The sequence below is a fragment of the Anopheles bellator genome, chromosome 1 (assembly GCF_943735745.2).
Source record: "Anopheles bellator chromosome 1, idAnoBellAS_SP24_06.2, whole genome shotgun sequence".
Taxonomy (NCBI): Eukaryota; Metazoa; Arthropoda; class Insecta; order Diptera; family Culicidae; genus Anopheles; species Anopheles bellator.
The window spans coordinates 21,785,820-21,801,706 of record NC_071285.1 but is presented as its reverse complement, the minus strand read 5'-3'; the positions used below and the strand labels follow the sequence as shown (position 1 = coordinate 21,801,706).

At 45.2% G+C, this 15,887-nt stretch overlaps 1 protein-coding gene across 1 annotated transcript; it reads right to left on the bottom strand.

Moving 5' to 3' along the window:
* Positions 1 to 5,048: 5,048 nt before the first annotated feature.
* On the bottom strand, positions 5,049 to 7,269 carry LOC131215217 (uncharacterized). Its single transcript, XM_058209605.1, has 3 exons — positions 7,249 to 7,269; positions 5,628 to 5,959; positions 5,049 to 5,538 (listed from the first exon to the last, which is right to left on the bottom strand). The coding sequence occupies exons 1-3, from the start codon at positions 7,267 to 7,269 to the stop codon at positions 5,049 to 5,051; spliced, it is 843 nt and encodes a 280-aa protein (XP_058065588.1).
* Between the last annotated feature and the right edge of the window lie 8,618 nt (positions 7,270 to 15,887).

Sequence of the window (15,887 nt, the reverse complement as noted above, 5' to 3'; positions counted from 1 at the left end):
TCGGCTAGCCTTCAACGTCGGGGAAGTCACCTCTTATGCCCTGGATATTTCAGCGATAAAACAAATCGTGAGCTCGCTAACCCTCACCTTGCCCGGTACGGATAGGTGTTACCGATATGGCCTGGCTCTGGATGCCATCCTACATTAACACCCAGCGCAAACCATCAAAGGCTACCGGCCTTTAGCGTGGCCAGCAGTTTTAGTGGATTGGCGTGAAGATTTGGTAATTTCATCAAATCGCTAGCAGCGCCATCGCCAGGAGCACCGTCGTGTGACCTGGCACGTATGGAGCTTTGCTTTCGAACTCGGACTCGCCTGACATCCGAACCCGTGGGGGGAAGCGTTAAACGTTTGACTCATCGGAGCCGAAGTTAGAACGTTGAACCGGATCTACTTGTTATGCAGGCCCGAAATTTTCCAGTTTCAGTTCGATCCGATTCGGTCGGTCAGTCGGGTCGGTTGGCGTTCTAAAAATATGCGCCAAAATCGCATCTCCAGAACGGGAACCAAGCGAGAAGATCAACTTCTCCACGAACTAACGAGGAGATAAAACTCTGGATTTCTGGAGCAGGCAAAAGGTGCCAACCATTCGCTTACAGAACCAATCGTCGAGCAAAGGAGAACAAAAGAAAGAACGAAGCATACGACTCCTGTGTGGTGGCAGACCTCTGGAGTGGAAAAGGTAGAAATTAAAAGACTCATAAATAAAGTTTCGCCCGGTACCAGGACGCGTGAAGCAGCATATCCGGGTTCCGTAAGAAAGCGTTTTGGTTGCGTTTTTTTTGTTTATGTAGGATGGTCTGTTTAACTGTTGTGCGTGGCAAACAGTGAAGGATGAGGATCCGGTTGCGTTGTTTTGTATTTTTTCGCGTATTTTTAATTTCAGTTTTGGTTCAAAGCTTGTTCGTCTCGCATACGCTTTCGTCCGTTCGTCAGCGATCCTTCGTTGGGTGAATACGAAAGCTTTAAGCTAAACAACAAAATAATTTATTTTTATTGTTTAATTAATTGGAAACCGGAACGGTCAGAAACAGTCAGAATTGGCCAACAGTATCAAAAAAAGTATTGTGAAAATAGATTGCTAGAGTTTTTCGCCAATTACGACTACCAAGAGAGAGGCATTGAAAAGCTACATTTAAAAAGCCAACAAATTTTATAACAAAATTGTGCATATTTCACGAAAATCATATCATCAGAGAAAAGTTTGTGAAGTGAAAAAGCCGAAATTTCGAAGGTACTCACTGGTGCTACCTACCAGCCGCTCCTGGTCTTCTAGTGTTTTTGTGGTTTCAGAAAATCGATCACCATAAAACATTGTTAGTACTTTCGGTGTTACCTTAACACTTCGCATCGGGCCGCGAAACGAATTGGATTCTGTTTTGATTTGCTACCAGCGACCAGCGAGCGCCGAGTGGCTTGCGGGGTCTTTCTGAATCCTTCTGGTGGAAGGATCCACGCGCGGCAGTGAAAATAAAACAAAGGAATCTCTTAAGATAAACGGTCCCCCGGAGATGCGCGTAGCAGGGGAAGCAGTTTGGCAACTAAGCTAAGCGACGAACCCCCTCAATATGTGCCGTCCGGCCGTGGTTTCGTAGGGGGCAGACCAGGATCGGCTTGCCAAAGGCAGAGCATTTGTGATGCGACTCGCAACCGGTCAACGGCGAATTCTGAGGTGAGCACCACACACACAAACACACAGACATCGATGTATAGTAATGTGGCGATCGCGTTTTTTTTGTTTTGATTTTCAATTATCAATTTCTCGTTCCTCTGTGGTGGGTGACTTTGGCGACAGTTCGAATAGTCATCAACAGTTAAGATTGGAATTATGCGAGGTATCCCACCGTGCTGATCAGTGAGAAATTAGAGGCTTGTTTGTCCTTCCGGTGGCCGATCGTTGGCAAACCGGAGAGCGAGAGCGGATACGCGGTTGATTTGAGCCGTTGGAACGTTTCAAAATCAATTAAAGTTAATGGGCTGTTCGATTTTCGTGTTTTGTTCATCTTTGATATCGTTGCTAAGGAAGGATAAAAGAATAAGCTGATCGAACCAACTCAATCCGAATTTATTTTCGACAAATGCCATTTTTTGTTACTTTTTCAATTCAAGCCTGTGAAGCATAGACGGTCGCCCGAAAACAATTAAAATGTCATGTTTGATGCGCCTCAGTTTCGCGATCATGTTAGAACTTCTAATTCAGCGAAAAGATTCTCCTACATCCTTAATACCGATGAACCATCTCGCCACCGATGAACCCTTACATCGGTAATTCGGATTCGGACCGTAAAGAGCAACTGTTCCAGACACCGTAAACAATCGAATGAATTCAGTAAACATTCAAATGAGTCTCAAAGCATCGTAAATTAAAAATGTTTTACCGTATATGCCATCATTACCATGCAAACTTAGTTTCATGTTAAACTCGCGTAGACAAACTTAATAGATTGTTAAATATTTGACATCCAAGACCGACCTCAGAACGGAACTGGTTTACCAGTTGGTCGATTGAGTAAAACCAAAATCTTGACTGATAACAAGGAAACAATTCTCGTTCACAACATCTTCGGCCGAGTGGTGGAAACATCAGTAGGATAGTAGAGTCAAAGTTTGCCAGCCGTAGCAGCTGCCACCGTTCGCTGTGGTCGTTAGCAATGAATATTAATAAAGTTCCATCAGACATCAGCTCCGCCGGCTTTCGTAACATCGGAGCGCTCCGAAAACGAAACCCAACTCCTCGCTCCACCCGTTTGGAGATCGAACTACTTTAAATAGACTAACAGCTGTAAGTAGAGTTATTCGCACCCGAAAACACGTTTCAACAGATCGATACCATTTGGTAGCGAAAAGCAAATTTGGTGGATGGTAATATAAAACCGAACGAGAATCTGCTCGCAATTTGCTCTTTATCTTGCGTTTTATGTGTTATATTTTAGTGGTGGATCCAAAGCAACGAAAAGAAGGAAACTACACTTAAAACACTTCCATAACTAAAACTGGAATCCTTCCAAAACTAGCTAATTAAAAACTGGTTCAGATCGGGGGCTTTTTTTCCAGAAGACGCAGTGTGCAAGATGGGTTTGTCGAACTCCGCTTTAATCTGTTTTGGTGAATGCTATGCCATCATGTGCGGATTTTCATTATTTATATTATTTATTCAGCTCAATAATTATGGTAGATCGTTTCCGGAACATGTCGTACTGTTTGATTTCTATTTAAATCTAATGTCACGAAAAGAAGCTTTTCATTTACCGCAGTAAATCCTTCTCATCCTTCTCTAAAATACTGTCTACATGTTCGAGATAGTGTGTTTTGATACTTCTTTCTTCTGCTCACAATTAGTGACAAATTTTGAAATTAGTTTACTATACGTTTACTATATTTATTAGTTTACTATTTACTATAGTTTACTACAGTTTAAATTCTCTCGTTACTCAAAATCAACATTTGCGCCTAAAGGTATGCTTACTGCATCACATCCGAATGTTCAAATCACGGCCGTGACCGTTTGTCGACTATTAGTCGACAAAACTAGCTAGACTTAAATTAGTAGACTAAACTCACTAACTATATTATCGCTTTCAAAGGGAAATTTTTAAAAATAAATAAACAGCCAAAGCTCGAAATTGCGGGCAAACCGTCGATGAAATTCAATGCAAAGTAAATGCGAAAGATTATCCGGTCCAGCCATAAGAACTGAGTACTAAGCTCCGAAGAATGATGATGGCTAGAAATAATGATACTTTCGTTTAATTTCACCGGATCTAAATTGTTTCCCTAGAGATTTTCGATCCAATCATTGTTTCTCATCCGTTTTTATCGGCTTGCCAAATCATTTTTTTTCACTTCTGTTCTACCCTTGTCAGTCGGCAGAAGCGAGCATGTCACTTACAAGTGTTCTGCGATGATTTTTCCAATTCTACAAATTATTCATGCCAGAGGGTCCAAAAGTTTTCATCGCTTGCCAACTATTGCCACCAACTGGTCCGCCATTAACTTCACGAGCGCGTAAATTATTCACGATGGTTTGTGGCTTGTAGGTTCTGCTAGCAAAATATGCGCGCATTCCGTGCCACCCCTGAGGGAAGCAAAAGCGAATTTGATAATTAAACGTCCTTGTTGTGTGCTGAAAAATTCATACTCAACCGTCGGCGAAATGGTCGAAATGGTTTCAAGTGGCAAGCTCGCCAAAATGGGACAAAAAAGTTTTACACTTTTTTTTCTTCGACCCTTTTCGCGCTCTTCGCATCGCAGAATAATGGCAAGCTTAATTAATTTCAGAAATGAATATTTCCATCAATCGGAGTGTTTAATTTGAATAAAATATCTGATTTCAATCACAATATGTTACCCAATGGGAACCAATAAAACAGTGATTTTTCCCTAAAGTTAAAACCCTAAAAGTTTTAAAAATAAGTTGAATTCGTTACCAGCAAGTGAAAACGGAATCGTGCGCTATCAGCTGCGCCCTTTTGGTTGAACTGTTAATTCGAACTTCTTTAGGTCCGTACCCTCCAGCAAGTGTATTCACCACCATTTCGTGAAATCATGTAAACGATTTCGTGGGCCTCAACAGGGACAATAAAGCTTCGATGAGAAATGTATTAGGATATCGTTTTACGATGGATTTTCGGCATAAAGGAAATCAATAGAAAACAATTGCAAAACGATTATAAACCACAAGCAAGTATTCTTCAAGTGATGGTAGACCATAAAGCAAAGTCAGCAGCATAAATGACTCTTGATAATGAAGCAAACAAAACTCGGAATCATCTTAAAGGTATATTAAAATTAATCATGTTTTCGACTCGCCGATCGGCACAAAATTAATCTTCGTTCGGGACTTTTTGTTGAAACATCGGCAGGAACTCGCCGTCGACAGCGTTTCTCATGACTTACAGCCTACGTCTAGCCCGCCGTCCAAACTTACGCCTAAGTTGTGGTCTAAGTAGTAACAAATAAATGACTCGAATTCACACAGAGCGTGTAACTGGCACACAACAGTTCACACCGAGCGCATTACGGCGGGGAGCGCCACTTCCGCCGCCCTACTACTGCCGGCCGCACTGCAGTGCCGGGAAGGCAAACGGAGCCGATTTGGGGTCGACTCCGTCCGGAAGCCCGTCGCTGAGCATAACGGGGAAGTAAGCAAACTTGGCATCTTGACCGGGCTTCGCCTTCGCCGACGGTTTCTCGGCCAGCGTATCGAGCAGGTTCTTCAGCTTCGCCTTGATGTCCTTCAGTTCGTCCTTCAGCTCGGCGCACACCGACGAGCAGGCTGGCTGCTGTGGGGCTGCACCCGGTGCTTGGACCACCGACGGACAGCGGTCGCTCGAAGCAGCCACCTCGGGCTCGGTTGCGGGCGGTGGAGTCGTCGGACGGCGGGTCGTGGTCACGGGGCGGCGAGTTGTCGGCCGGGTTGTGGGCTTGGGAGTGGGCGCCGCTACCTTCACCTCGCTGTAGAGCTGCTTGCAGGCTGGCGGAAAGAATAGGTCCTTCCACTGGACGTTCTTCTCCTGCGACGCCTGGTAAACGTTGTTACTGATGTAACGACCAGAAGAGAGGCCAGAAGGAGCATGAGAACTTCAGGTGGTAAATATGGGGCGAAAGGGGCTACAGGAAACACTTACATGCTGCGCTCGAGCCGCGAGATGTAGATTTTGGTCGCGTGATCCGGCGGCACGATGCGGTAACCCTTCAGGTCGGACACGTAGTGCACGAGGTGTGGCTTACCGTCGGGGTCGACGAACCCATAGCACCCGTACGTTACGTCGTCCGGTCCCTTGACCTTGTGCTGGAAGTGGTTGTCCTTCTGCTTCACCACGTCGAGCCCGTACTCGAACGAGCCTTGCGGGAGCCGGCCAGCCAGATACGAGTTCGACGTCTTCTCCACGTTGATCTTCACGTCGATGCCGTCGTCCCCGTAATGCAGGGCGCGCCCGATGCTCGCCACCGTTGCCAGCTGCAAGGGGTGAGACAGAAACCGATTAGAGTTCGTTGACACCCAAACAGACCGACGATTGGAATGAGAATTAGAAGTGATGAATTTTGCAAACATTCAATCGAACAGCTAAATTTCTTAAATAATTCACAATTGATGATAGAAAACTGCTCGACGTTGAAGCTTTGTTCTCCTGTTGTTTTGGAATACACATTTCGGAGCGTCCTGTAGACACGTCGGAGAAATAATAGTCTAGGAATGTGGACGAAATAATAGCGTGCTAACGAGCGATAACGAGCGTGAAATTGAAAACCGTGGCTCATCGAGTCAATTCTCGGAACACTGCGCTTTTGAGCGCGGGACAACAACGGAACCCAGACCGAGCCGGCTTGGCTTGCCTTCCTTGATCCAATTCCACTAAGACTGACCCGAGAGTCCCACGTTGTTGCACCGACTGACGACACCGACGACGACTCTGTGTCGCGTCCTTGACACGTTACGAATATCTTATCTCCATCTTTCTCCATCTCTCTTTTCGCTCGTTTGGCTCTCTAATACAGGCCAGAGAGGCCGATGCAAAACCCAAAAACCAATTCGATCCGACCCCAACTAACATGCTCCATGCTAATGGGCTGTGCGTCACCGAGACACGGTCCCGGCGACCCACACGGCGGATAAAATGTTAATCACCTTCGAAGCACGTAGCGCCTTTTTCTTCGATTTGGTTCGATCGGTTTCGATTTGGTGGCGTTGGCGTGTTGGGAGGATGAACTACACGAGACCATGTGTCGCGATAAGATAAAGCGTCGGTTGATCTGCGCGGAGCAGATCGGAATAGCATTTTCCATCTCAATGGCAGTGTCCACAAATTTAAGTTCAATTAAAAGTAAGCCGTAGATTGGTTACAAATTATGTAGCCGAATGGCTCGGTTCTTATCGAACACTGATGGCGATGGAGGTGCCTAGTGCTTAGTGAATGATTGAATGTGCATCGCCCTTGAAGGCGAAATACGATTATCTCTCAAACATGTTCATCATATAATCTTAAAAGGATAGCTTAAAAATCGATCTTTTTCAAGATAACTTGACCAACACAAACAAACAAAAACTCAAAAATAAAAATCACATAAACAATGTTAAATGAGCTTTGCACGATTTACTTTTACACTTTTGAAAATCCTACAGGTGAATTAGGGCCCAAAAGTAAGGAAAGGATTCAAAATTCAAAAAACGACACGTTAACTTTGTTCTTCTCAATCCTTTCAGGATTTTAAGAATCCTTTAAGGGTACATGTACTAAACTTACTTACCACTATGAAAACCTTCAACATTCTGTTCCAGATTCTATGTCACTGAACGTGCTCAAGAACTTTCAGCTCGCACTCTGTCTCGGTGCCGAAATCGACCACAAAATCCAGCAAACCCAGTACTAATTCTTTCACTTCCGCACTTGAGAGAGTCACTTTCGCGAGGGAAATCTTATGTTCGGGGTTCGCTTCGTTCGTTTTCCGTTCTCGTTCGGTGGCGGTCTTGGCCCGCTGTTCGCGTCGTTCAATCAGAAAAAAACCTACGCCCGGCAAATGAAAGCTCTACTACTGATCGTCGAGAGTCTACCGACGGCTGCTGCAGGTTTTCTTGACTTTAACCGCGTTGCTTGACTTCTAGCGCACGACTGCTGGTGCTCCGGCCGGGGCCCGATGGTCTTATTTAAACGACTCCCCAACGGCGCCGATCCGCATCCGGCAGGGTTGCGTCAAATGCAGCCTCTCCAACCCAAAAAAAAAACAGAGCGTCATAAAAGCCCGAAACGAGAAGATGATCAACTGAAACAAAACACAAGATTAAAAGTCGCCGAGCGGGGTGAGAAAGGTGGTGAAATTCCAACCCCGAAAACCGGAGCGAAGTGGAACCAGTTTCTTCGCGTTGGTGACGTTTCTGCCGGCGGTTGTTGTTTGTTTTTGTTTACATCGTTCCGAGAGCTTTCCTTCTCTTCGGTCCGATTCGGTTCGTTTTGTTCGTCCTCTTGTTCGGTTCTTTTTGGCAAACGATCGTGCGGATCGTCGCGATCTCTTGTGGATCGCCAGGAGCGGGGATGGTATCGGAGGGGGCGGCCATTTTCCATTTTTGGCATTTTCGTTCGCAGTTTGTTGTTTTCGACGGCGACGTTGTTTTTGTTGCTTCGCGCATTTTTGTTTTGACTTTTCGCCTTACCACATCAGAACGGGCAGACGCGAGGTTCTTTCGCTTTCTCCTTTCGTTTTCTTATTTTTCTAGTTTATTTTTACCGTTCCGCGGGACTCCGGGGGGGTTTACAGTGGGAAAATACAGCGAGGCGAAGGATCCTCTGCGACTACCGGATGTTTGCCATTTCACGGCACGACAAATGGGGACTTTGGCTCGGCCCGGAACGATGGCGCCACTGACGGCGGGCGAGAGAATGTGCTGTTTTTATTGCGTATTTTCCAACATTGTTACTTATTATAGATTTGTTTACAGTTTTGTTTCGATTCCAGATTTAAATTTGGCATTCCAGGCCGCGCGGATCGGTTGCGGCGGCCTTCCGGCTGGATATTGTTTGGTAAACATAAATTCACATACAAAGATTCCAGATAAACAAGGAGAGAGAATCCGGCCGGATTTGATTAAGCATCAACATTTGTTTACGATCTATATTTGTCACCCAAAAGGTTGACTCATGATCGGGACGTTTGGAATTGAGGTTGAGTGGAAAGAATTCGGAAAGTTACTCGAATCACGGTACATCAAAAGCTTTCATTTGTTCTGTCATTTTTTATTCAAACTGCAACTGAAACGAGCTGTTGCTCTACCTGAGAGCGGCACAAAAATCGCACAAAAAGCTCGATTTTATGATCGCGACCCTATTTAATGCCAAATTAAAAATAAACACACCAACATAAAAAGCAACGTATAAAAAGAGGTATCATTAATAACTATTTAAAAATCAGGGGTGAAACGTCATGCCTACATAATGTGGGTTTGTGGTAATTAAAAACAAAAATATGTTCACTAATCACATCAAGAAATTGTAGAATAAATTCAGGTCATAGTAAAATAAAACGAGGAGGTTTACAAAACATCACGCTTTATTTGGCTATTTAATTACTAAATGTCCCTTCAAACCATACCTCGAAAATGTTCGCGATTAAAATTGTTGTGCAATTTTCTTAGTTAAAACAACACCCGAATAAAGTTAAAATGATAAACTTTTCTGATTTGTTTCCTACAGTTTGACCAACAATCTGATTAGTTAAATCTAAACAACAGTCATATTAGTCGTGGTCCTCAGGATCATAATCTAAGGGCTTTTTTAACACCCCGTATAAACCATACGGGTGTTATTCGTTCGATTGCCGAATGAAAAAGATAAAAAAACAAAAACATCTCCTTATTAAGTATCGAACTCTTAACGACCCATCAAAAGGCAATACAAGATAAAGCGAATCGTATCGAGTGATCTATAAAATATTCTCCAAAAAGATCATCTCACCCGACACCACAAAAGCCACGGCCGCACAGTTTCGTAATCGAGCTGTGCCGATTATCTCCCATTCGGAAGTGGTTTTCCACAAAAGTTCGATCCCCGATCGAACTTCGACTCACGCGCCAGCGCGCAATATATTCATCATCGTGCTTTTGCGTGCGTGATTTGTTATTCATGATTGAGCGCGCTAATGGGATTTTGAATATTGTATATGTGACCAAATTCATGCGTGGCCAAAAAATGGCGCGAGACCTTAAAACAGGCGCCCCACGAAAGAGGGCAATAAAATTGATTATCGGCGTGCGATCCGTGCGAACAGACTGTCCGGGACTGAATCGTGCAAACGATGATGGCGATTAGGACGACCGAGGGGCACAGACGATTTGGCTTTGGGCTGCTCTATTGGTTAATAACATTTCGCTTAAGTACCAGTCCCTCTGGGCGACCTTCACACTCGGAGGCGGAGTTTTGGTGACGAAAATTACGAACCTCATTGGAACGGCGATTCGGGCTGACATTTACCAGCTCGCACTCCAGGAATCGCAGAGGTTTCGTCGTCGTTCCGCGTTCGATCACCCGAATTGCCCGGAGGCTCCGATCGAAGATCGCGACACCGCGAAGATGAGTTCCGGGCCTTGAGGGCATCGCGTTGCAGAAAACAAACTTGTCCGCCAAAAATTAACATTTCGCGATAGCCTGTATAGTTCGCTTTCGTCGAACCGTACATGGTTTGTCAAGAACGCGGAATTCGTGGAGGCGAGATTGAAGATATGTAGGTGCCGATCGAGAATGCTTGCTCCGTGAGTCAGAACGGCAGCGAAAGGTCTCTAAGGCGGACCAAACCGGCTGGGGTTTATAGTTTGGAAGGCATCGCAGGGAAGAGCCTATGGCACACGTCCTCTCTCGTGGGGAGAATTAGAGTTTTATGCGTTCCGTGGCGTCTAACGAGATTACCAATTTCTTGAAAAGTATTACTTAAAGCAATAAACTCAGGAAGATAGCATATCCCTCTCGCCCTCTCGGTCAGGCTCTGATTCTGGGAACAACTAAATATATTAACCTTTGTGGAGGTAACGATTAAAGAGCTACCAGGTTCGATATTTTTTAACGCATTGTTTGAATATTTTAGTTATATTTCAAAGTTGTTTTTGATTTGCATTACCGAAAGCAAAACAATATCAATATCAATTATATGTTAGCTAAAGAAATTGCTTACTCCAATAAATAAACGAAAACTCCACGACCTCAACCGGTATGCCATACAATTCAGTTTATTGAGGCACAGCAGCACCACGAATGTCATTTTCTCGATTAAGGCAATTCAAACCGTTACAAATGAATCGTTAAGCTATTAAATTTTAACATTTTTTAATTTTACCATTTTAATTAAACATTCATTGCATTTCATGCAATATTCATGCTTTAGTAATGAGAAACTTCAAATGCTATGAAATAAATATAAAATAAGAAACAACATACCATATCGACGTTTTCCAAAGACTTTCACCCTCGAATCGAACAATAATGTCGTGTTTTTAATGAAGAATTGTGTCAAGCACCTGATATGTCCATACATAGTCCAATCTAACGTCCTGTGGAGAGTCTAAAATTCGAAAATGCGACCCAAAAACATTTGGCTTGGGAAATCGAAGAATTATCGTTTCGTTCACGTAGGACACTGTTCCAGCTATGTTTGTATTCAATTATCGAATCCAAATAGAATCTACGAAGATTAACAGTTTATGATAATTTTCATCAAATTCATTTTCCGTTCAGTTTTAGGTCAGGTTTAGTAAACCCGGCAAAGAACTGAGGTTTGCACCATTCGCGTTTATCTTCGGCTTACGCGGAAGCGGAAATGGCTCCAGTACCGTGTGAAGGGTTAAGGATTCTTAGTGACTAACAAAAACGAGTTATGATGCACCCGAGCCCGGTGAGCCTCTCGACTGGGTGTTAAAATTTAACTGTCTCCCGCGTGTTTTATGACCGACGAAGTTTTAGTGGTCGGATGGCGGGCCAGCTTTTTGACAAAGTTCTCAGCACCTCGACACTTCCTGGTGGCTCGCATTTGATGGATGGCTACGGGTACGAAAATGCTCACAACGAAATCATGTCGGGGGTCCCAATGTCACTTTAAGGCCGCGACAAATCGTCGCAACATCTATCTTTTTGGGCCCACACGGTCCCGCCTGATAAGCACCGGGTGTTCTTTTGGTCGGCTTTTGGTTTTCTTCGCACCCGGGCGAACCAGTCTGTGCCAAGCGCTTCTGCCGAGCTGAGGGTCCAAAACAAGAAACAGAGTTTCGCTCAAAAACCATTCTCTTCTGTGGCCGATTTCGTTCGACCAAATCGAATCAAATCGCTCCGTTCGTACGTCGTGCTCGGTCCTCGGAAGAAACCCTCATCGATACGAAATTAAATGTCATAAAAATCGCGTTTTATCTCCTTTTTCGGTGGGCGACCGGGCGTACGTTCTTCGCCGTTCACCGCGGTATGGCGCCACCGATAAGCGCCGCACCGGACCTTCTGTTGGCTACCTCAATTCCTGAAGCAACCGGTGGTCGGCGTACGGAAAGGAAGAAGCGGAAAGCCACCGGAATCCGGAGTCCGAGGTGGATTTTGTCGCCACAAAACACCCGGCTCGGCTCGGTTTAATTGGGCCCCGGACCAGACATCCGTGACGCAGCGCGAGATACAGCGTGGCACTGGAACCGGCTCGAACCGAATTTGGCTCGGGGCGAAACCCGAACGTTAAGCGTCAAGCGACCATTAGGAACATCTCCCAATGGTGCCAACGCACCGCCCCCAAGCCAATCATCGTCATCCTCTGTCCCTGGTCTTCCGTTCGGCATTTGGCGATCTGTAGCCCGCCGAAATCCCATTCCCATTATGGTATGCAAATGTCGGGAATCATGCTGGGCAACAGGTTCTAGGACGCCTTCCGAAAAAAAACGGATCAGCTCAGACCTAGACCATCGAGTGCAAGCGACGATTGCTGTGTGGCATTTTGAGAAAACATTGGCAATCTTTCCGGTCCGACCAAGCATTGACCAAGCGTGCTGCGTTGCCCAACACGTCCACCGGTCGGAGTGGCCCTCTGGCTTCCAAAGGCCATCGGAACATCTGGGAGGCTGCTGCAGTTACATAAGCCAGATTCACCCTTCCGAGGGCAGCGGATTAGCATAACCCTCTACCGACGCCACCGGTCGACCGATGGGTGGACGTAGTCTAATTTACATACGCCGTTTATGGAGCACAGGAGTTGAACCACCTCTCAGCGCGGCACACCGACGGAAAAGACCGACGCACCGACGGATCGGCGGCAATTGATCGGCGGTCTATCTTTGGCGACCTTGCCGGCCACGGTTCTCGGTCAATATTTGCTCATCGTCGTCGGCTCAGTCGGAGCCGGAACGGGCGGCCCGACTCGATGACAGCCACTCGATTGACCTTCAGATGCCGGCCTACCGGCACGCCGCAAAGAGAAAGTTGGTATCTTCCAATTTTCCCAAAACCACTCCGGACGGATTCGATTTGTCAGTTTGGCCGATTATCTATCCGACAGCCCGCGGCTCGGAAGCTGGTTTGAAGCAGGAAGTAATCGGTGATAATTTTCCATGTTTCGCGTCTGTCAGTTCATTGTCACCAATTTCAATTTCTTCAATTGGAAATTGAAAAAAAGGATATCTTTCGTTTGTTTGTACAGAACAAATTGAAGTTCACATCCATTTGCCATAATTCGGTTTCGGATTTATTCTTTAAGAAAATGGGTTTTTTTTTTCAAATTCCTTTAAAATGCAGCTTTATTCTTCTAAATCTATGTCAGTACATTAAAATAATCTCTACTCTATTTAATATATCTATGTCTACACTTATTTCTATTTTTGGAACGGTCCTGAAGGTTCGGTTTAAGAATAGCCTTCAAGACATTCTTCATTCTTCGGTTCCTATCTCAATTACCAGGTTGTTCAAAAAGTTCGTAGAAAAGAGAACTACATTTTAACGGTTCGAAATAAACTTTATTATTTAGTATGGTCTTCCTGAACATCCATAGACTTGTTCCAAGGAGACTCCCATTTATAAATTCCATCTCTGAAGTGAAAAACGGGAAAGGCTTCAAAATACGTTTCCGCAGCTGTTATGACGTAATCAAAGAGTAATCATCGAAGAGTCCTTATACACTTTCAAAATTCTTTTATAAATTTCCTTTGGTTTGAAACCTTCCAAAAATAAAAATTCAATCACTGCATGATACATGATTTTTTCCGTTGTTAAAAATACGGTGGTTGCGGAACGATCTGGTTCGAGTTTGTGGCGAAATGAACACGAAAATATGATGCACAAACTACCTCGTGAGGCGAAAACCAGGAATTGTCACTCCACGAAACTGTTTTCCGTTTGTTTTAGGTCACAGTAATAAATTGTACTAAACATTAGTATAAAAAATATACTCTAAACGTACGGAAAAGCTAGAGCCAAATTAAAAAAATAATCAGCTACGGAGTTTATGTTTCTGGCTATTAAAATGATACACGATATGCAGGAAACGGACGATTTGTAGTTGTGGAAAAAACAGTAATACAATAACATTTGGGGGACACCCTGTTTAAATTTGTCACTATTTTATGCGCATAATCAGGACCAATAGAGCGATTAAGTGAAACCCGACCGACATGAACGCGCTGCATAATGTCAGTTTTGAAGCTTTTTTCTCTTCCCTCAGAAGAAACTGTCAGAAGAGTGTCGGATCGACGGTCAAGTCAATAATCCTTAGCCCTACCAATGTTGGCCTAGCCGCCCTTGGAAGCTCATCGTCTACGATCCATCCAACGGAAGGATGTGCCTTGAAGAGTGACACAAATCAAAGAGGTGTCATAATGCGACCGGCGCGTAGCGCTACCGTATCGGAGTCCAATAAACACAAGCCCTTTAATTTTGGACCACCCTTTTTGTCGACTACGTGTGTGCTTTACTTAAGAACTGGTTCACACAGTTGAGGTGGCTAAACGATTGCTCTCCGATGTATCGCCCATAAGGCGATGTCCGCGGCGCAGAAGCTTATCGCGATGATCCAAAACTAGCACCCCGCGATGGCCCCGCGAAACGAAACGTGCTGAGCTGCGCAGAGCTGAGGCCGTCGCCGTTCGGGATGAAACATTCCAATGCAAATGTGCGACCGCCGTCAGCCACCGTCAGCCACGGGGTCAGGACGCGCGCTAGCCGAACACCCCCGAATCTAGTTCGCGGCCACCAGCTGCCGAGCTCGAGTTGGAAGTCTTCAGGAAAGGCGAATAAAAAATCCACTTTCTCACCGAACCAAAGTTCGCGGACCGAGAGGCACACGGGCCACGGGGCCGCAAGGCCGTACGGCATCCGGTGGCGAACCGCTCGAGCTCGCGGAAAGCGCCGAATCGAACCGAATGGCGAACGCTGGCGCCGAGGTCACGTGGGTGAATAATTTAGGAGCACGTCACGGATCGTGCCACGGATCGCGGAAGGAATCTTGACACCCGCACCCGGCGAAGGACGAAGCGCAGCAGCGGCGCTTAGCGCCACGGGGACCACCAGAATGCCGCGCCGATGTCGTCGCGCAAAACAATGGGGCAATGCCAAATGCATTAAAATCGTTAATATATCAGAAGATCAGAGGCGTGCGGCACTGCCAAGGCTGCCCAGCACCGCGTATGGGCCGAAAATGCGCCGAAATCATTCGCCCCGGTTTTGCCGCCAACGGCCCGTTGGTGGAGCCTTGGAGGGCGCGCCAAACGGCTGATCCAAGTTTATTGGGCTAATTATTGTGCCGCCACCGCCGGCTGATAGCTAAGCGGCCCCCAGTTAGCTAGTGGCTTGATTGTGGAATCACGCGGTGGCTTAAGCCTAAACGAAACCAATAAAACGCAGTCAAACGCCCATTAGGTTTGATTTTGGAATGAAATATCTGAGAGGCTGAGGGTCTTCCTTCATTTCACAAGAAAATATTTAGAGCCGTTCCGTTTTTGTTTTTGCTCGTTTGACAAGTTTCGTTGTTGAATGTAAGATTTTAATAAAAATATTTCATTATGTATCTGGTTCAAATTTTGTAGTTTAATAAGCTTGTCATCTTATTCTGTTAACCAGAAGATTTTATAAAGCAATCATTGCGTAGATAAAATAAAATATCCTTTTGTTTGAATATCCTTACGAATGGGACACTAAACGGACTTAACGAACGGAACGGTAACGGTACAAATAAATGTAGGACAGTTTGATAAACAAAGGGCAGTGTATGGTTGGATATTGGAAGGCCGAGAGTTCGATGGGAGAACAGTGTTCGCAAGGCCAGCGAGGACCTGCTCGGGGATTGGAAGCTGCACGATGAATGTACTGAAATTTGTCGGCCAGTACTCATTGGGGTTTGGTGCGTTACTAAAAAAATTTAAAATTTTAAATGTTTAATTTCGTAAGACC

Excerpts from the sequence above, each read along its gene's own strand:
- LOC131215217 (XM_058209605.1), bottom strand. The coding sequence starts at position 7,269 with ATGTTGAAGGTTTTCATAGTG. Across the intron at positions 5,960-7,248 it reads TGTTGAAGGTTTTCATAGTG|CTGGCAACGGTGGCGAGCAT; the intron begins GTAAGTAAGTTT and ends CACCCCTTGCAG. Across the intron at positions 5,539-5,627 it reads TCGCGGCTCGAGCGCAGCAT|TAACAACGTTTACCAGGCGT; the intron begins GTAAGTGTTTCC and ends TCGTTACATCAG.